At 40.3% G+C, this 22,542-nt stretch overlaps 1 protein-coding gene across 2 annotated transcripts in view; it reads right to left on the bottom strand.

The window, feature by feature from the left end:
- The window catches only part of CRB1 (crumbs family member 1, photoreceptor morphogenesis associated), a 107,165-nt gene that overhangs the window by 70,448 nt on the left and 14,175 nt on the right, over window positions 1–22,542 (bottom strand). For both annotated transcript variants that reach the window (XM_014943297.1, XM_014943300.1), the window contains exon 2: window positions 2,672–3,256. In XM_014943297.1, the coding sequence (XP_014798783.1) occupies window positions 2,672–3,256 (585 nt within the window). The remainder of the gene's footprint in view (window positions 1–2,671; window positions 3,257–22,542) is intronic.

Here is a 22,542-nt window from a genome sequence, read left to right as displayed (position 1 = left end):
TGGTGTACATATTATTGAGAAGAATATTGCATGAGAATTTAAAGATCCATCAAGAATAATTTCCTCAGATTACACGGAGTTCATCCCAGCTGTGACTACACCACAGTAGAAGGTATTGGAGCAGAAATTGATCTAGCCTGGTGTACCTATTGCATCTGTCACTGAAACACTTTCTCCTGCTCTTGTCTCGGGCTAAGACTGGGGTTTGGAACTTTCATGTGCCCCTGACAGTTCACACCAAAATGTTCACTGGCAATGGAGGACTGGCTTCAGCTGGGTCCAGCAAGGTAATTAACGTACCTAGCTGTGGGTAATAACAGGCTCTTACACCACGCTCTGTTGGGGTGAATTAAAAACAAGTGCAATTAGTGCAACGGAGGGAAAAAATGCATTTGATTAAGGTAGCCAGCAAAACTTCAACAAACCAATTGAGCTTCATTATTTAACAGCTGTGTGACACATGTCTTGTAAATAATTTCACACATGCAGAGCATTATCATAGAAACTGCAGATTTCATGCTAAATTTTCCAGTCTTTGGCTCTTGGTGCGTTCTAACCTCTTCCATTTGTGTAAGAATTATGTGTGACATTTCTCAGCTATTTTAAGAAGTGCTGCAGCATACCAATCATACAAAATAGCAGTCATAGTCCATGAAACAAGTAGCAACCGCAGCCAGTAACTCAAGCATTTGGTTAACATTACTGCTGTAGATTTACTGTACATTCTCTACCTACATATCAAGAGATATAACCTTTTAAACATCTTAGGGAAATGAGATGAGGCTGGATGACTTCCCACAGTAATTCATAGTGTCAGGCCAGGATAATAATGGTTGGCAAGATTCCCTGACAGAATAAATGAGGGTTTTTATTACCAGTGGGGACACCTCGGGGCTTTCATCCAGTAATCCCTCTGGCTTGTGCATTTAGAGCAACTCACAGCAAGGTGTAGAAAACAACAACAAAGAATGCTTCTGATAAATTATTTTGTTAAGTAGCCTTTAAAAGCTGGTATTTTACTGCTGGAGAAGCAGTCTGCTACTCCTCTATAGAATTATTATGATTAGTCTCTTTGCTGCTGGAAACAGTGTCAGAGTTGTATGTCAAAACACCGCAGCCTCTTCTGCATTGTATTTTAGACCTCTTCTGCTTCCTTGGTTTTCTTCTCATTTCTTAACTCTGCTTGTGCTGAGTGTGGAGCACTTGTCATTGCTTGATTTTTGGTGAGAGCAGAGAGCATCGGTCTGGGAAACAGCAGAATTTCATGAAAGTGAGCAACTCTAGCAGAGCAAGTTTCCTCCAGCAGTTTGTGTTGATCTGAATTTTCATTTCTTTTTCTTTGGGCTTTACTATTTTATTATGTTTTCTCTCTCTTTGTCTCTAAGGTGTATATTCTGTCTCTTTCAAACCAAGTTCCTGGGCTATGGATCCAGGCCTGGACCCCACTAACAGTGCCAGTTAAACAAATACAGTTTCCTGAATACAACAGGAGGTCTGGGCTGAGTCTGATCATTGCAGAGTAACCATGCTGGTTGTTAATAGGTTTTTCCTTCCTTCTGCTCTTCGGCTTTCCCCCAGTTGTGTAGTTTTCTCCTTGGCTGGCCTGGGCTCAGACACCCGCTGGCAGCAGCAGGGTGGCAGGAAGGTAACAAGCTTCCTTCAAATAACATTCTCTGTGCTCATGAGGGATATTAACCGAGGGCTGGCTTCCAATGAGTGCTGTGTCAGACACGGGAAAGCTGCTTTTTACCTCTGACTTCCCCTCCTGCATGGGGATTTGGGGATGGAGCTGTAAACCACATCGCTTATTTCTTATTCATTTGAATCACTTGAAGCAATAGCTATTTTTTTCCCTCTTTTGCAGCAGGGCTCTTTTTAAATTTCTTTTTTTTTTTATTTTTTTTTCTGTGCTTACCTGGCTGGCAGTCTATCACTAAAATGCCTCCCCTTTTCTCCTTTTAATGATTCAGTGTGCTGCCTCTTGCAGTCCTACCCCTGAACACAGCTTTGAAATTTGAAGGGAGCTGTCTCCCGCAAGGATTATATGCTCTCCAGTAGAGGAAGTAGGCAAGAAAAACCATACCCATACCTTAAGAATGGAGCTACATAAAATCAGATTATCAAAAAATGGGCAGTTTGGGAACCTGATAATACTTTTCTTTCTATTTAACTTACATAATATTCTAGTTGGAAATGAGTCCTCTGTTTCTGTGAAGGGCAGAGGAGAGGAAGTTCACGTGAAACATAAAGGTTTAAGAGTACAGTTTGCCATGATTAGCAAGCCAAGCAAGACTAATTAGATCCAATTTTTAACCCTGTCAAACATAGATTTTGTCTGAGGATGAAAAATTATGTACAGCGCTCTGAGGACAAGCGTTTTCAGAATGTTTCTTTTAAAAGGAAATTTAACCTAGCCCTGTGACATAGCTCAATGTTCACAAAACTGCTCTGTAGTTTTTGGTAAATGTGATATATCTTTAATCCTTTTCCATATGATATCAGTAGTTCACAGCGATAAGGTAAACCATAATGCATCAATTGTCATTGGGGCCGAAGCTGAAGGCAAGGTGGTAATACAGCTATGACTAAATAAGTGGGTGAGTTGAACTTGGAACATGAATAATGGTGGTTCTCCAGGATGCAGAGAAAAAGCTGTTTTAATAGCACTTACCTGTGTACCCAAGCAGACAGATGCAGTCGTAATGTCCAATCTGGTTGAGACAGGTTGCCCCATTCAGGCATGGATCTGACACACATTCATTCACTTCCAGGTCACAGTGCTTGCCTTGGTAGCCTGGGACGCAGTAGCAGGAGTATTCATCAACCCCATCCCTGCACACCGCTCCATTGTGACATGGTTCAGAAATGCATTCATCGAAATCCATTTCACAGAGTGTACCTGTATATCCTGCACTACAAAGGCAGGTAGGCCCAACCAGGCCATTTTGGCAGGTTCCTCCATGCTCACAAGGGTTTGTGTCACACGTGCTGATGGCTATTTCACAGATAGGTCCATTATACCCAGTAGGGCACTCACAAGTAAAGCTGAGGTTTCCAGCAGAGCTTAAACAAGTAGCGTTTTGAAGGCAAGGGTTTGAGGAGCAAGGATCGGTGGTTTTATTGCAGAATTCCTCCTCACTGTCCACTGATGCATCTGCACAACAGCAAGTATCATTTTTACAACCAGCAACGCATGTAGAGTTCTTTTGGCAAGAGTTTGACAGGCACCTGGAATCACTCCTCGTGCAAAGTGACTCTAGAAAGGAAATACAAAAAATCCTGAGGACTTCCACTGCACTGGTAGTAACCAAGAACAAAAGAAGTGCAGCTCTTAACACAACTGTGCTTCAAAGCCAACAGCTCCAATTGTTGGCTGTTGAGAACAAAACAGGGCTGGTAATTGTGTGACATGTATAAGTAGACTAATAAATGTAAAATGAAAACAATTATAAAAATATGAGTAGATTGTAATTTCCTGTTTTCACCTCTTCTAACAATCATGGCCTGGAGTGTCAGGATTGCTTAATCATATTAAGAGTGCAGTTGCAACAGTGTTGGTGGTTGTCAACAGATATCCAACAATATGGAATGCATTTAGGTTTGTTTAAGACTTCTTTTTTTTTTTTAAACTAGAAAAAGGAGTTGAACCACATTTTTCAGTTCAATACCACTTTGTATTCTTTTTTCTTTTGTGGTGGAAGTTTTTTGTATTATAGTTCAACAAAGCTAACTGACTTAGCTTAAGTAAGTGGTTCAAACCATCATGCACTTTGATTTTGACTTCCTGGTTATAAATAGTAATTTGACAGCTGTACAGCGTTTCCACCACAAAGAATCTCCCAGACACCTAAGATTCAAAATAGCCTTCCAAGAGCCTTCCAGATTCTGAGGCTGGAAGGACGTGGTGAACATGGTGTAAAAATATTCCTTACCCTCCAGGAGCTCAGCTCCTGGCAGTAATTAAAGGCTACTTGGAGTTGCCTTGCTGCTATAAAGACTGGCTGACAATGACAAGAGTTACTTCTCACCTCCCAACCAAGGAGCGAGCTGTTACCAGCACTCGGCTGACAATGACAAGAGTTACTTCTCACCTTCCAACCAAGGAGGAGCGAGCTGTTACCAGCACTGTTCATAACCCACAACTGAGAAACACTGATAGAGTTAAAGCAGTGAAAGTAGAGAAGGATGGTGTTGCTAGTAAAAGAAAACAAGAATTTTGCCATAAAAAATGTATATATTTCTCTTTTTTTAAAATCATGACTAATTGCCTCCATAAAAAACTGGCTGTATTCAGATAAGCATAGCATACGTATGTAGGCAGTATGTCTTAAATTCAGTTTTAGGCATACTAGGCAATAGCAGCAAGGTGCCAAATGCTGAGCACCTGATGAGGTAGGTGTGTTGACCTGGGCTGAATCCTCTGCAATCACAGCTTCACTGCCAACAATATCAAGTGAGCTAGACTGAAGTTTGTGTACTTTTGTCTGTGCTATAATCAGGTCTCCCTCGTGCAACACAGACATAGGTGAAGACTGCAATGGGGTTCTGCTGATCACTAAATTAATCTCATACTATCGTGTTGCTTCTGTCATGACTTGGTGTTGTTTTGGTAGGGGTCAGTGGAAACAGTGTTAAAAATCAGCACACATCCTGTGACTGGGAATTTTGTTACTCACCTATAAACTAACTCAAGGCTGTTGAGATGGCAAGACCCAAAGGAATGATTGCAAATGGGGTGTTTGCTCCAGATCTCTATCTTGGTCTAAAGGTCAAGCTTTTGAGTGCTGAGGAGAGGCTAGTGGAAGAAATCCTGGAGTTGCCCCCAAATACTGTGCTACTAAAATGAAACAATGGCAGATCAAACCTCATAGACAGTGATTAATGAAGAGAAGAAAGGCAAGTTGTTACTGACATAAACCACCTAGAAGACAAAGATCATATAAATACTGACCTAAAAAGCCAAATGCATGTATAGTATTTTGATTCTTACTGATCCAACTGGAAAATCTGACCTAGAGTATAGTAAGAAGAGCTCTATTGGCTGTACCAGTAAATATTTTTTTCTTTTACAACTGATTTGCAGCATGCTATAAGAAATTCTCTACTGTATAGTAAACATCTAATACCATCAGACTTCTCATGTAATTACAATGTGATGTTTCTCAAAATACAAGGAGAAAACTGTGAAGAAATATTTTGCATACTACTAGAGAAAACAACCTACTTGTGTCAGAAGGGGGTGGGGAGGAGGGAAGTAGTCATATTTTGGGGAAGAATCTATGAAATAAAGCTGAATGTTTCTTTTGGAGAGAAGGCAGTGATTCAGAAAGGAAAGACTACTAGGCTAGAGAATGAAAGTTGGATTAAGTGATCTCTATAAGAGTCCTGTAAACATTCTATTTTCTTCTTTCAATTTCTACATTTATTCGGAGTCTTGTTTGGAAATATGAAGGGCGTGTGTTTTCTAGAGCAGTTACTTGAAAATGGATGGCAGAACAGCATATGTTTTTGCAAACAGGGTGTCGTGGATGAGCTGAACTTCTTGGAGAAATTCAGACCATCTACTACCAGTCTCTGATAGTTGTCTGAACAAGTGAAATAGAGATTTATGTATTAACATTGATAGTAACAGTGGCATCATGATTTAAAACAAACTAACAGTGGTCTTCAGGATTACATAGAAATAGTTTATTGAGTGTTGCATGTGTAAGTAAAACCTGAGAAATGTTTTTGTTTGAACTATTTTTAGCTGTTGTCATGCTCATATATACCAGAGATGCATCAGAGGAGCAATATCTACAAAAGGTATGGTCTTTTCTTGGCAAAGATTATTTAATGCAGGCTAAGATAGACCTTTGCCTCTTGTTCTTTGATGGAAAACAAGACAAAAATAGCACTTCTGATTTAGCCTCCTTTCAAAATGATCATCCCCAAACCTGTTAGTTCTCAGTTTTGCACTGGGAACAGATCTTTCATCCGAATGTGGTGTCAGCTGTATTTCCCCCAGCTCACAGCTCACACTGAACACAAAATTCAAGACATTGGCCATGGTGTAATGACTTGCTCCACAGTCAGCAGTATCACAGACCTTTCTCCTCAACATACTCTCATGTATGTTCTCATGTCCCAGTTTACATAATTTTGTATATTACCCATGTATTTAATTTCTTTGATTACTACAATCTATTAAACACAGTTAAAATAAAATTGTGTTCCTTAGGAAATTTTGCATCCCACATTTTTCTTGGGATTGCACAACTTTAAAGAGTTGTTTAATCTGAGTTTCCCTTCAGTCTGCCTACTTAAAAGTGCTTAAAAGTGCATGTTTGAATAAACATTGCAAATTTGAAGAATTTAGCTGTGATTAAGTAATAACATTATCTAACTATTGTACTGTGTAAACTGCAAGAGGTGAGGTCAATCATTCAAGTGCTTCTTAAGTAGGACCACTGTGACATGAGAAGCAATTTAATTAATTATTACTGCTTACTAATTACTAGTTTGCATGCAACAACTCAATTTGCTGTAATAACCGTGTATGAGAGAACCTGAAGCATTTGCCAGTCTGCAGTTTTGATAGCAACATACTAGCTTTGAGCACTGCTTAAAAAGCTTCATGGCTCTCAGAGGCAGAAATAGTGGATGGAAAATGAGGGAATAGGAAAGAAAGCCTGAAAAGCACAGTTTGTAGTGAAGGCAATCAATTTGTTTCCAAGGTGACACCACAATGGGAAAAACATTAAACGGAGCTGGACTTTTTAAGCTAGTATCTTAATTTCAACTCCTCTGGTATTTATAAAACAAATTTCTTATGCAAAAATTGCCAACAGATAATTCAATTCAGTTTTTGTCTGATTTGTCCTACAAGTGTCCTACAGCAAAGTGTTAAAGTTTTTGGAGTTTTATCTTCACTCTAATGTGCTGTGCCATGTTTTTTATTATTTGTACAGTTCTTGAGGAACACAAGAGTTCTGAAGTTCTTAGCAGAGATGTATTCACTGTTGAGTTTTAGCTTACTTGTAATTTAAAGGCTAGGACCAAGAGTTTTTGTTAGGGATGCTATATAGTAGTTTTGTCCCAGCAGCAAAACTGCATCTCAAAAAGGTGATCATCACGAGGTATGCTATTATCACACTGTGGTTATCAAATGGTATGCACTTCACCAGGACATTCCCATGACTTTTTTGAGAAAAGCCACATTCCTAAATGATGTGAGTGCTTCAGAAAATCCTTGGATCCTGGACTGGTAGTTAGAGCACCAATTTCCACATATTTGAAACAAGTTGTTTACACTACCTTCCTTCCTGCCCCATGGAGACTCAGTTTTCTTGCTGCTCTGGAGTGATGTGGAAGGATGGATTTGGGAACCTATTGAGAGCTATGTGGAAATGAGAGAAGAAGATCACAGCATGTGGAAGCTGAACTCCCCCATGCTTTGCATTGTGATGTGGCAGAGTGTGGTGGTGCCTGATGCGAAGGGTGGCTCAGTTTGAGCTCGTGGTTGAAGAATATTCTTAATTACATTTGCAGAAAGAGGGTGGAAATGTTCCAGTGTTCTAGGGGGCTTGCTATTTGGTAAGGTTGCAGAGGGATAACCTGAAAAGGCCTCATGTTCTAGCTTAGATGTCACTGTTGAGTTTTAGCTTACTTGTAATTTAAAGGCTAGGACCAAGAGTTTTTGTTAGGGATGCTATATAGTAGTTTTGTCCCAGCAGCAAAACTGCATCTCAAAAAGGTGATCATCACGAGGTATGCTATTATCACACTGTGGTTATCAGATGGTATGCAGCTCACCAGGACATTCCCTTGACTTTTTTGAGAAAAGCCACATTCCTAAATGATGTGAGTGCTTCAGAAAATCCTTGGATCCTGGACTGGTAGTTAGAGCACCAATTTCCACATATTTGAAACAAGTTGTTTACACTACCTTCCTTCCTGCCCCATGGAAACTCAGTTTTCTTGCTGCTCTGGAGTGATGTGGAAGGATGGATTTGGGAACCTATTGAGAGCTATGTGGAAATGAGAGAAGAAGATCACAGCATGTGGAAGCTGAACTCCCCCATGCTTTGCATTGTGATGTGGCAGAGTGTGGTGGTGCCTGATGCGAAGGGTGGCTCAGTTTGAGCTCATGGTTGAAGAATATTCTTAATTACATTTGCAGAAAGAGGGTGGAAATGTTCCAGTGTTCTAGGGGGCTTGCTATTTGGTAAGGTTGCAGAGGGATAACCTGAAAAGGCCTCATGTTCTAGCTTAGATGCACAGAGGAGTCATTTCCATTCTTAAGAAATTACGGTTACTTCAGCACTGACTTGTTCTGACAGAGCTTCTTAAAACTTGTATGTAACATTAGGGAAGTGGAAACAAAATGCCGATCACTTTGGATTTACACTGACTGACACTTGAGGTAATTATCAGTCTCTTTATAAACATTGGTACATTAATCTAATTACAAGAGGAATAAGTGCCAAGTATTTTACCCCATGGTTAAGCTCTTTTGATGCAGATGAGATGTTTGGCAGTAAAATTCTTTGCAGTAAAGCTTGCCATCTACTGGCAAATCATCAGTACTACCGGAAACATGTCAATCCTGCATCTTCTAAAGTTGTCACAAACTATTAACAAATAAAAAGAAATAAGAAGTAATAAGAAACATAAAAATGCTGAGAAAGAGCCGGTTTTTTTCTTCTTGGACAAGCTTACTTAAATTCATTAAGTGATGTTGTTAGCGTATGAATAATTAAGCTTATATAATTTATCAGCACTAAATAAGAATTATTTTAGTCTGGTAAAGACTACTTAATAATCAGAAACCACTGAAGTGATACAAAACAATTGGGTGTTGGAATTGCATGAAAATTAGCATAGGAGGGCAAAATTAGATTAGCGAGAAAGTTGAGATAAAGAGGGCAGGAGTCTTGAAAGGCTAAAGCAATTCAGCAAAAATCTTCTGACTCCTGATAAGGAAACTAGTGTTTCTCAGTAAAGCAGGTAATTTTGAAGAGCTCATCCTTATATCTTTGAAGACAATTTGGTTGGGTTGTTTTGTTTAAATCAGAGGGCTAGAGAGTTCATGTGTGCTTTTCAAAATATTCTGTTATCTTAAGTTGATAAAAACAAAAGTAAAGTAAATTGATCCCCAATTCTGAGAACCTGATCAGCAATCTCAGCCATTCAAAGCCCACAGACAAAACCTAACAAACTGCGCCAGGTTGCTTTTGGCTGAACTGTCTTTCAGCAAAGACTTGTTCTTTCCGGACACGACTCTCCCTACAAGTTGGTGAAATATCATAATCAGCAACAGAATTTAAAAAACAAATTTCAATCACTGCTAATTGCATTGTTATGAACTGGGGTTCACTTGACTGTGGCCAGGCTTGCACTTTGCTAATCATCTCATCATGCCTGCAGGCTGCTTGTAATTTGCAATGTTATTCTTCAAATGTGCCTTCTTCCCCTGAAGGAGGACTCTAAGCTTCACAGAAGCTCTCAACGCTAACAGCTTCAGGGTCTTTTACATACACTGCAGAGATTTTCTGACCTTCTTAACAGAAGAAAAAAAAATAGTCTATGAGACGATAGAGAAATTCTTGATACCTATATAGTCATCAACATTGATGAGTTTACTGTGCTTTGAAGAGGACTTCTTTCTTTTTTTCTTACTCTTCTTTTTTTTTAAACAAAGAGTTAGTACTTCACATGTTTGACTCAAAACTAGGAAGCTACACCAGCTAAAGCAGATAAAGCAGTTCACAGCAAAATCTGACTTTTTATTAACTCATACATTTTGGAAAGAAATGGATAGCAAAAAAACAATATTCTTGTCTATGAGCTGAGAAATTAAACTTTAAAAACTCTCCTAAGGAAAAAGTAATCAAATTACAATAGCAAAAGAGAAAGTGTTCTTTTTTTTTAAGAAAACAACCCAGAAAATGTATGTTGGATGGGGGCTTTTGTTGGTTTTAATTTGGTAAAATGGCTTATATAATTGACATCTTGGTTGTGGTCAGTCACTGAGATTTCGTTGGGCTAAATGATGCTTCTCTTAGTGCTATTACTTCAGTCCATCTTCTGTTGCCTCAACAACAGCACACAGCATTTGTTCACAACTGCAGGCTTACCTTATGATCAAATAAGCTTACTAAAGAAGTCATGGGATAACATAATGGTGGCAAGGGCTTAGATAGCCCAGTGGCTGGAGTTAGAAATAAGAACCTTCAATGCTTGTGTTCATTTCTTGTTTAAAAATTTCCCCTGGGATTTTAAAACGAGTGTGTCAACCCATTTCACTAAAATATCAAGCTTTGTGACTTCAGTGAGATCTTGAAATAATTAGCATTTACCTGGAAATATCTAAAATATTGCCGAAGGCATTTAGGGCCACATTGTAGAGCGTGCTAAGCTTTGGTATATCTAGGCATATCTCAGTTTGTCTTCAGTGCACCATGACACGGAAAATACAGTTCATCACTATGACAATAACTTCCTTGCAAAGACAGCCTTAGAAAGTTGTGGGAATGCATATATATTCAGTCTTGGTGTATCTTGAAGAACTAGGGAAGAGATGAGCACAGCTACATAATCAAGAGTGACAGAGATTGGGATCAGATACCTTCACGGTGGTCTGAAAGGCAGAGATGCAGTGTGTGGATCAGCATTTGGCAGATGTGGAAGAAAGGACATGAAACCATGCTATTCTGGATAAAACAGAGCCAGGTGAGGGGCTATCTTAGCTTTCAAAACAGTTTTTTCCATCATGATTCTCTGTGAACAGATAACTACCATTTTTCCACACAATTCTGATTGCCAGACTAAAGTTTCAAAATTTATGCACATTGCACTAATATTATTTCACCCCTTCCCTGCCCATCTCCCAAAACACTTGTCTACTGTCTTAATTATTTAATGTAATGAGCAGCTTGTAGTTCCTGTGGCGCCATTTCTCCTTTGCAAGCTTCACCTGTGATGGAGGCACCAGCCTCAGGATCTGACCTGCTCTATCCACAGCTGCAATTATTACTCAGTCTGCTCAAGGAAAAAGTGTACCTTGGGAAGTTGTGAACAAACTTTTTCCAAGCAAGCACTTGTGCCTACCAATATTGTGGTCACAAATGGGTTAATCCTGAATCTTTAACTTCAATTGTGTGTCCAAAACATCCTAGCATGTTGTTATAGAAACCACTTTCAGGCATTAAATCTTGGATCACGATTATTACCATAGTAACCACCACTGCACACAGCCAGGAAAGAAAGAAGGCAGTTACCCAAATATTCCATTTCTATTTAAAAGCCAATTTTTTTTCCAAGTACATTTGTATCAGGAAAGTAAATTGGCAACTTTTCTGAAGTAGAAGTATATACATTAGCGTAAGAGTAACAACTGAATAGCATTAATATTTAAAAATATTGTTTAGGAAACACATTAAGATTTAAGCTGTCTGTGATTCAAATTACAGAACTGGTTACAAAATCAGTGTCTCCATTTCACTATTCTCCAAAAATTTCTACAAGCTCAGACTAACTTTGCGTTGTCCCCCAGGAATGAAGGACCTTACTGTTTGCTGTCTTTTTCCTTCTCTCTTTTCACCTTTGTGCCATCCCAGAGTTCCTTACCCACTTCAGCAGGAGCAGTCCTTACAGCTGTACTGCCTGGTTACACTAAACACAGTATAGGCTCTCCTACACAGCAGCCACACGCCGACTGCTTTGACACGCCGCAGAGAGGTGTGCTAGTTCAAAGGCACTCGCTCGCTGTGCGCTCGCACGCGGCTGCTTTCCAGCACGGGCAACAGTGAGGGAGAAAAAGGCAGGGAGTGGCTGCACCTCATTAGCTTGCACGAGTTGTGTTGTCAGCAGTGGACAAAAAACCCAAACATTTCAAAAATTACCTAAATGCTTTCTTCTAAAAGTAAATTTTCTTGTTTTGCTCTCGCTTCGTTTTGCATCATACCCTGGTGTCTGTGCTGGGGAGAGGAGAGTCAGGCCTAGGAGCTCAACAGGGCTCCTACAGATTGAATTTGGAGAATTTTTAGTCCAATTGGACTTCAAAGCATGGTACTACTAGCAATACAAACAGACTGGTTTCTAATGTGAATAAAAGAGTTTATCTGTTGCTTCTTTACCTTTACGTTTAGCACTACAGCACTGCATTTTAAGTTGATAGTGCATTGTGATCATTGTGCTTTAACTATGCACAGCTATTTTTGTTTCTATAAGATGCAGGACAGTGGCTGATCAGGCCCAGAGTGTAGTTGATATGCATTACAGTACATGATGCACACAGTGATGTAGAAACTGAACTGACTTATGCTGTGCAGTCCCTGCTACTGTATATGCTCTATCTGAACATAACTTTCCTCTTTAATAGTTTCACAATATGTCTCCACATTCTTATCTTCTAGGTCTGCAGAAGAGCAACGACAGGAGTGTAAAGAGGTGTTCCTTCTCCTTTTAGAAGTGATGAAATTTCTTTTTAGTTGAATTCACACAGGAGCGTTTATTGTTAATACTCCAGAACAGAATTCCTCCACACAGGGACATGGGAGATAAATATGCAGGTGAGCAACAACCACGATACGCGGTGGTGGGGCCATCTTAAAGTCTGCCTTTCTGTCAGCTCTTCAGAGGCAAAGAACATGAAAAAATTATTGTCCTCAAAATTTGAAAAAAAAATTTTTAAGGTAATATACCTGATTGCTTATAGGAAAGATTTAGTGATTCTGCATGTTAAATGTCTTTGTCCTACTGATTCAATCACTGCCTTTCCTGCCTGCACTGCTCTTAGGGCTTCATTCTCAGTGCATAACTCAGGATACAGGGCGGGGGGGTGGGGGTGTGTGTAAAGATCTCTCTAGTGAGATGAAAGGTTTTGCAGAAGTAAAGCAAGAAAACCTAGGTGGTTTAGTTAGGGGTGTGAATTATGTCTTATACTGTAAAATGTTCTGCTGTATTGCTTGACCTTAGTGAGGTTTCTCAGTATGCCTAGATGAACTTGTTTGGATGGGTGGATTTGTAATGCTTTTGTGAAAGGGGTTGCTCCTGCCTTGCTCCCAAGAGATACAAAGATGGCAGCATCAACCTTTTAAAATTAATGGAAGCATAACCTGGTATTTCCGAAACTGATATCAGAACCCAGGGAGGGGTGCAAGTGGTGCTGGAGAAGGGGAAAAATAGAAAGCAATGCTTGCAGTTGAGCAGACACCACCTGTATTCACAGCTATGCTGAGGAGGAAGGCTAAAACGTACTCCTTGGAGGCAGATGCATAACAAAATAAGTGAAATGGTGCCGGAGCCGAAAAGGGTTGCAGAAAGACCAAAGCATGGTCTCGCTTCTTTTCTGTATCAGAGGAGGGATTTTCAGGAACACAGAGGGAGTAACACAGCATAAAACTGTCAGTTTGTGAATTTGGGTGAAATCCAGTTGCTCCTGGTTCTGTCTGAATTCCAAATAGTGGAAAACAGGGAGCAAAGGAGCTGTTGCCTCTTGAAGAGGCCAGATCTCACCTTGAGCAACACAAGGTCTCACAGCTTCTCTGGAGCTTGGAAAGAGTTTATGGCACTTTGCCTTTGTGTAAGATAGAGGCTCCTGCTGAATTCAGCCTCAGCAAGGAGCTAGGGGCTTGCTGAGCTGGGAGGCACTGCTCCTCAAGCACACCAGCTACTGACTCACAGCACTGAGATTTAGAACAGAATATGCAAGCAGCCATGCTACCACTGTGCTCAGCTACTAACATGGGAAAGAAAAAGCAGGCAGAAATGCTGCCAATTGCTGCTACATCTTTGATCTACTGAGTTTGGAGTAGAGGGACTAAAAATTGAGTACAAAATTGACTTCAGGCCCAAATCCTGTGGCCAGGTGTTGTTTGATTTGGAAAGCCATTAGAAGGCGTCCCCTTCAGTCCCCTTTATCTGTGGATCTGCCCTTCAGTTCATTACCTCTTTCCTTTTCTTAATGTGAAAAGAGCATCTAGCAGTGATTCCAACGTACAGTAGCACATAAAGGTGCTGTGATTTTAAAACATAGCCTCAAATGTCTCTAACAAAAGTGTGATTTCTTTCTGAGTCAAAATTGGATAGGATTAAGGCCCTTATTGTTAGAAAGGCATTATACCAACTTGTAACATGGGGCAAGAATTTACCTTCTGGTGATGGATATTTTCACCTACACTTTACAAGTCACAGATTTCAGAAAATTAGATTTTCCCCTCTGTAAGTCATGCTTAATTTTTGTTTCAAGAAAATATGTATATGCTCATTGCTCAAATGTACTACACTAGTAAATAACAGGGAAAATGTTATTGTCAGGTGTATCACACAGGCATATGTTCACAGCCAAGTTTTGATGGCTCCCGGTTCAACATAGTCTCCACAAGCACTTGTTTTTATGGCATTCAGATCACATCAAGGCACATCACATGAGATGCACCATATCCCTTCTTCACAGCCAAATCTCTAACAACAAAATACATATTCAGAAAATGATGTTTTTTAACATAGTAGAAGAAGGGCAAAAAACATGACAAAACACATAAGGGTTTTTATAGATCCATTCCTTTTCCCAGCTGGCTTACTATGCTCTGCTTTGAAGTCTGTAAGGAAATTAATGTTTTAAAGTTTCTAGGTGCAGAGCTGTGTACGGATGTGTGCAGATGTTGGGACTGCCTCCAGTAGGTTCTCAGTAATACAGCTGAGAACTAAATGTTGCTGAAGCCAACAAAATACAGCAGAACAGCAAGATCATCTCCAGCTTTAGGCTAGCATCACACTGATATCCATAGCCACCGGAGTGCATGCTGTCCCTCCAGGCTGGCTGAACGTATAGTCCTTTTCTCACACAATTTCCATTTCATACTATGTAACAGTACTCTCATATCAAAATCATGATGCTGCTTCTCCTGTCTCCCCAGACTTTAAAAAAGCAATCAGCCCTGTGGCAGATCAGCATTATCTTGCTGGAAATACAGTGCACTGCGATTTAAATGCCACAGGAAACAGAAGAAAGCTTCAGTGAGGCTACGATGCACAGTGAGTTCATAGAAAGCAAGGTCATTCTTTTCCAGCATGAACTTTGCAGAAGAGTTCACATTCCAGACCTTTCTGTTATTTACTAAATTCTTTTCCATTGAAATCACCTACAATTAGCTCTGCATGAGCTAATTACCAACTGGGATTTAGAAACTGCTTGGGAAATGTCACAGCTCCTGTATTTTGGGATAGGCTAGAGTCTAACAGGGGGAATCAGTGCAACCAGACCTTCTGTCTGCTCTCCTGTTGAGCTCCCATGCTCCCAACAGGGCCAAAGTCAAAACATTGAGATTGGTGAAGAACAATGATGTGATCATGATCTGCATGAGTTGCCCTCACTGACCTCATCCAAATAAAAATCAGTCACAGGCCTAAAAAAAGGATGATATAACGTGAACTTTTGCAGAGGGCTAGTCTTCTGAATGCTAGTTTGATGTAACAGTGTAATTTTGCCATGGTCATGGCTCTGATACGTCTGTGGTAGCTTTCCTGACCTGCAAACAGACCGTATTGTAGCATTCTAAAAAATCTACTGACTTGTAATGGAGGAAGAATGAATTTGTTTCATGGTTTTACAACAATTTATTTCCAGAGTAAACTCAGAAGCAGATCCTAATATGACTCTAAGCTACATTATATGAAATTACTAGTCTCAGTCCACAGACCTCATTCCTGATTTCAAGTACTGTTTGCTAATTAATGGCAAAACTCTATGTCCACACCCAACATACTTTATAACCTGCAGAGATATTGTTCTACCAGTTCCATCTTTCCCTAAGAGCCAACAGCCTCTCCTTTTATATTGTGCAATCCTAGGGAGGACTGGCCAAGCCTTTATTTCACGACACCCCAGAGCTCCATTGCACCTGATAGCAACGCAGTATAATAAAATGAAAGTTAAATAAAAGCCAGCTGCAGGTCACATTATCTTCTCCATCATATGAGAACTTGGATTGAACTATTTCTACTAGGGTATTTGTGAATTTTTGGGGGTTGCTAGGAAAATCAGAATTCTTTATTGGTATCGACAAAGCCAGTCCTCAGTTTGACACTTACAGTTCTGTTTAGATAAGGAGCCGGCTCTATCACATGGTTATTTATGCAGCTCATTTGGCTGCCTTTCACTTTGCAGCAGAACACGGTGACCAGTCTGTGTACTGGTGATCACAGCAAAGTACACTGAGCTTGTGACACTGCCAGGCCAGACGGGGCTGGTAGATCTCCTGCTCTCAGCAGCCATGGCATATTTTTATGTCTTAGTATTTGTCTGGCTGAGTCACTTGACTTTCTCGGAGGGTTCAAGGCTGTATGTCACACTAGTCCTGATACTCTATTTATGTGACAATTTTCCTTCCTTCTCTCCTACATACCAATAACAGTAAAAAACCTTTGAGCCATAACTTGTTTATAACCCACTTTTTATGCCTGATTTTTGGAAATTTCAACAAATACTCAGTTCGGTAATGTAATACATCGTCCTTAGAAGTGCCAGATCATTTAGCAGTATAGCCATAGCCCAAGTTGCTTCTAAGGCAGCTTATGTCTCTAAAACACTAAAGTCTCTGTTCCAACATAAAGTATCAGGAGCCTTTCCTCACAGAAAAGCAGGATATCAGACTGGCCTTTTATCCCAAAGTTCACTTGAGGTGATGGATCACAAGCTCGTCTTTTTTATGGTTATCCACAACTCAGGTACAGGATTTTATTGAAATTTATTGCCTGTCAGGCCCAGAGCATGTCCCCTCTCCTGGGGATTTGGCTGCCAAGGCTTAGGGCCAACACTGATAGCACAGCTCCATGCCTTTAGGAAGACTCAGCAGGCACCTGTCCCTCCTTTGCTTGGAGGCTACTTTTAAGGTCAGGGTCTCATGCTTGGTATCTGCCTGGCCATGTACTTCACCGATGCAGTCCTGGACGCTGACTTCACTATGGAACTGCCTCGTGATCACTGGACCACAGCTTGACCCTGCTTCCTGTGCCCCAGAACTGATACTGATCCTGACTTATTGACTGCAGCATCATATAGACTTGTCTGGCAATCTGTGGCCAACTCTTGTCTGCTATCACCTGCTCTGCCTGCCTTGCTCAGGTTCAGTGGGACTGATCTCTTCAAGGAACAGCCGCTGCCCTGAGTGGCTCTGCTGTCATCCTCAGCTCCCAGCTTCCCTTCCTTTGCAGAGCAGCCCACGCTTGCTGTTCCCTGGCTGTGCCTTTCAGATTTAATTGGTTTTATTAACTCAAGATAAGAAAATCTCAAGCTGCAAAGCTACATGTGCCAGACATGGAGAAGAAGGGCATGTTTGGGGTTTTTTTTTAAGTGTTACACTGAAGTGTTAGTGCTTTCAAAGCACCTTCCATGCTCAAAGCATTGTGCAAGCATCCTATAGTTCAGATGGAATTACACCAACTTACTAGCATGAGCCATGCAGAATCACAGATCTCAGAGGGAATCAGTCTCATGGCACTGATCCCAGTCTACAGTGTGCGTGTGTCCTTTGAGGAGGAGTGACTGACCCAAAGAAAAAGCAACAGGAGGTATCAAAAAAACCACTCTGTAATTAGGGCTTTCTCTGTAACCTTTGTAAAATGTTTCATTGTATAAGCAGCAAAGCAAAACCAGAATATTCACCAGCATCAGGATATGCCCAGGAGCCTTCCTTGGGGAACATGCTAAGTAGTAAGCCTCTTGTATTAGAGGAATATCACTAAAAGGCAAATTGTTTCTAAAAGCCTAATGCGGTGGTGTGATTTATAATAAAAACACTTGCCACTAGGGCATTAAATATCTGCTATAAATGAAGAGCTATCCAGTAAGACTTCAATAAAATTAGAGCTGTAAGATTTTTGACAGTAAAATGATATAAAATTTAAAACCATGAATAAATAAACACTATCCAGAAGCAATCATATAGAGGTGTCATTTCTTGGAGGGTTTTTTATTATTATTTTATTTCCCTGTTAATATTCTCCTTTTTTTCCTCTGTTAATTTAATTTATGTAAGAGGTAGGTCTGACTTACTGTCTCTCCTCCCTATCCTAGTTTTTACTTTTCTGCATTAGATTTTTTCCATGCATACTTCTTTTCTTCCTCCGAGACCTGACCGAAAGCAGACCTGGATTTACAGAGCAGCAATGGGAAGTTACAGTAACTTTGTGTGGCTGGTAAGTAAGCCTGCAGTAATTGTAGCCTCAGGACACAAGTTCATTCATGGCACCAGCTCCACTGTGTAACACAGATGCCTCCAGAGCTGTGTTGAAGTGCTCATGTTCCTCAAAATGACCCAGAGGTCAATAAAGATGCTCTGTCCTGCTATTCCCCTGGATATAAGCTTCAGCCATCCCTGTTGCAGTGGCAGTGGAGTTTTCTGTCACAGAGGGAGAGCTCGAGATGTAGGTGTTGTAGTGGCTGGGCCGTGGAAGGTAAACTTAGCAAGCAGGAGGAGAGAACTAAAGCCTGCACAGCTTGACATCAAGAAGCTTTCTCTAACTGAAGAAACTTTGGTGCCATATAATGACAAAAAAACAGAAAAAATACCCTATTTGGGGGAAGGAACCTTCCTCATAATGGTACCAGTCCAGACTTAGTACATTACAGGGTCAGTACATCAGAGTGCTGACCCTGCTTTTTGTTAAATTATGCTACATAAATAAATGAAATCTGTGTAAAGGTCTGGCCAGCAAAAATTAAAGAAAGATATGATGGCAATAATGAATACGTGGTAAATATCTAGTGACTATCTTGCTGGGAGCATTTTTTGCAGAGAGTTCTACAATGGGGCTTGTTTTATGATCCCAAAGGACATCATACAACATACTGTGCTGAGAGATGGCAGAACAGATTGGGAAGTAATTCTCAGTACTTAATACCTGGGGATTCTCAAAAGCAATTTTCTTTTCGGATCACATTGCCTTTGATCATTGGGATTATTAATTATAGATAGCCTTGGACAGAACAAGGTACTGTTTCTGTATTCCTCAAACAGTGTCTCATTTAAAAGGAACAAAATATCTTACTTAATTAGAGGTTCAGCCCTGGTGTCTTTTCAAGATACTTTGGTATTGATTTGACTGTGGTAACCTACTGTAACAAATATTATTCCGTTAATAATCAAGGGAGCTTGTAGGCACAATAGAGTAGGAAGGAAGCATCAAAATGTTTGTTGTTCAGCTTTCCAGGGCAGTTGGAGTATCACCGTCCAATACAGAATTTAGACTATGGATTTTAGTCTGTAGTTCAAAAGTTGTCGCACTTAGGTAAAGTCCTCCCCTTTGTGCCATTTTTCTTAATTGGATCCAGCCCATGCTTCATCAAGTGATCTCAGGCAGGTGCACTTAAAGCTTAATTTTTCTCTCTGGATAAATGGAAGCATATAATTTCTGCTAATAATTCTTTAGGTTAATTTTGCCTCTGTTCTGTTTTTGTCTTACCTCTGCTTTTGTCATCATAACTGAATGTATGCAATTAGCCACAAAATTAGCCAGATGAGCATCAGTTTGTGTATGTACATGCTCAGTTTACTCTTAGCATCATGTGTTTGTTATTAGATGTGTTGACTTATTCTTGTCAACAACTAATTACATTCATTGACTGAGAGGTTTATTCCTGTAAGTTCTGATGTCACTTCACCCTGCAATCTTAAATATATCTGATAGAGATACATGCAGGAATTATTGTATTTACCATATACTGCATTCATGGATTACATCTGAAAAAACAGAAATTTTAGTTCCCCAGAAATAATGGGTCAGTTTCCTATTGGGGTAGATAAGCAGAGCTAGATACAGGTCTGTCAGCAGATTACAAGTTAGCACCTCCAGCCCCTTGCCCCTCCTTGGCTCCTTAAGGGGCTAATGGGGGTGGAGAGGGGATGGTTGAGGTTTCTTATAGGTCTGGAGCCAAAATCTCTGCTTACATAATTTGGGTTTCCATTGCAAGGCTAGCCCTGCAGTTTGGGAGGTGATGGGGAAGAGCCTATGCTCTGTGTGGAGAGGTTGACCAGCCTAGCTGTTCCTAGGGTTGGGGTGATCAGCCCTACCAGGGAGATTTTTTGCTCTGCTCTAGTGAGGGCTGCTATTTCTTTGATTGGGCCATGAGATACAGGAGTTATCTGAAAAGTCCTGGGGCTCTTCAGCAAAGGGAACAAGCTTCAGACTGTCTTCCTTCCCTAATTAACTTAGGGAGAAGAAAGCAAGCTGCAGTAATGGAGCAGGAGACACACAACTATGCTCCTTCTGGAGAACTGGTGCTTGTTGGATCTGCAAGGAAAGCTTCATGTCCCCTACAGAGCAATGGAGTCTGCCTTGCTGCTGAGCTCTGTTTTGCTTTGCACTGGGTGCATTTTTATGACGTCCTTCAGGTAAGACATAGATTGTATGCATGCAAACATAATATAAAGTAGTTTTAAAAAGTAATTTTTTGTATTACCTAGATATTCTTATAAGTACCAACAATTTTTATTAGAATCAAAATTGCATATATACAGGGATGTTTTTTTGGTTTTGGTTTTTTTTTTTTCTTTTTTGGGGAGGGGAGGGGGACAACAACCAAACCAAAAGCCACAACAAACTAAAAAACATCAGACCCCCCCAAACCCCTAAATGGTTCCTGATGATCAGAATTCCTACTCAAATCATTAGTAATTCTGTCAAATTGTTGCATCACAAATATTAACTTGTCGAGTACATGCATGGTATTTAAACATTTCAGTGTGTCCTTACTATCTCGAAATAGTTAAGAGGTTGCTTGGAAGTTTAATTCAACCAGAGGACTACTTAACAGTTACTAAACTTACCCCAGTCATGCTGGGTTTTTTGCCTGTTACCACAATACTTGACATTTGTTAGATTGATTGCTGGAGGGGTGATGCTCTCTTTCTAGGCTACTGTCTTCTAAGTTGGGAACCAACAAAACAAAATTCTATTTTATTATTAGCAAAGGGAAGTAACCTGCCAGTTAAGCTGTTGTGATATTCTTTCTCCTCTGTCACCTTTCTTTCCTGGATGTCCCCAAAAGGGATCCCAGTTTGAATGGAACTCTTAGAAAAAGGTGTAGCTGAAAAGTTCCTGGAGTCAGCATTTCACAGTAATGCAGCATGGTCTTCTCCTTGGGAGGCTGGCTGAATTAGCTCTCCTAAAGGGCCTGAACTAAGTGGCGTTGCCACTTAAGAACATCAGAATTTCAGGTATAAAATCCATAACTGACTTGGTTGAGATGGCTTTTGCCAGACTTGGTTGAAGTTCTTACAAAGCAGGTTTTTTTGAATCCTCACAAGGAATGTGGTTTTGAAAGAGCAAGATCTTGTTTTCACTAGCCTGTAATTCTTCATAGTTCCTTAACAATTTTCCTGACACTTTTCCTTTTTTTCTTTTCCACATTGTCAGGGCTGTTTGCTGCAGTGATTGAGTTTTCGTAACTGTCAGAAGAATGTCAGGACAATGTGAAGACAGTGTCAAGGCAAATATAGAGGGGTGACAGTGTGAAGGAGGGAAAGAGAAAAGAGCTGTCAGTCCTCGAAGTGCTCTGTAGAGAAAATATTTCAGTGATAAAACCATTGTCACCATGTGCTGAGCCATAGAGAGAGAATAAAGTGTAGATATTTAAGTTAGTATGAACATGTCTGGATGACAACTTGGAGTTAAAGAAGGACTTAAAAAAGCAATTTGTAAGGATGCCTTTCCTCCCTAATTCTTGTCCCATATTATCTTCCAGACCGTGTTCCATTCCCTAGTACCCTAACATCAGTGCACCATTCTGATTTAAGCTTCTGTTATATTAATTTGTAAAAAGCACACTTTTGAGAAAGTTGAAGAACAGGCATGCAAAAATACGTTTTTTTTCATCTTTCTAAACAGTATACCTCAGCATGGAAAGATACGCCACTGTCCACCTACAAGAAGGTAGAGGGTTTTCCCACTTGGTGTAATTCCAGGATACTTTTTTGAGTGTCCTGAGCCACGAACTCTGCTTGTGATGTATCGTGATTGTGGCATCAGTTCAGAGCATGATCTAGTTGCATTCAGAGTTCAGAACTGCAAGATGCTGAGTATCTTGCTCCCATGCCAGTGCAGAAATAAGGCACAAACTTAATTCATCCCTGCAGTGTATATTTTTTTCTGAAACATCCTCAGAAAGGAGACACTGTCATGTTTTAACCCCAGCTGACAACTAGAACCACGCAGCTGCTTGCTCAGCCACCTTCTCTTTCCCCCCACCCCCAAGAAGAGTGAGGAGGAAAAAAGAGAGGGAAAAAAAGGAGCAAAAAGGGAGAAAAACCCTCAACTTCACAGGTTGAGATAAAGACAGTTTAATAAAAACAATAACAGAATAAAAGGAAAAATAACAATAATAATAATAATAATGACATGGGTCACTCTCACTGCCTGGTGAATTGGCACTGTCCTGAGCAGTGATCATGGATTCCTACCCCCCAGCTAACCCCCATTTATATACTGATATTGACATTTATGGTATGGAATATTTCATTGGCCATTCTGTTCTGCCTATGCTTCTATAGGCAGCTG

This window comes from Calidris pugnax, unplaced genomic scaffold (assembly GCF_001431845.1).
Source record: "Calidris pugnax isolate Ruff unplaced genomic scaffold, ASM143184v1 scaffold63, whole genome shotgun sequence".
Taxonomy (NCBI): domain Eukaryota; kingdom Metazoa; phylum Chordata; class Aves; order Charadriiformes; family Scolopacidae; genus Calidris; species Calidris pugnax.
Note: the sequence above shows the minus strand (reverse complement) of the source record. Positions and strands in the feature narration are given on the sequence as shown.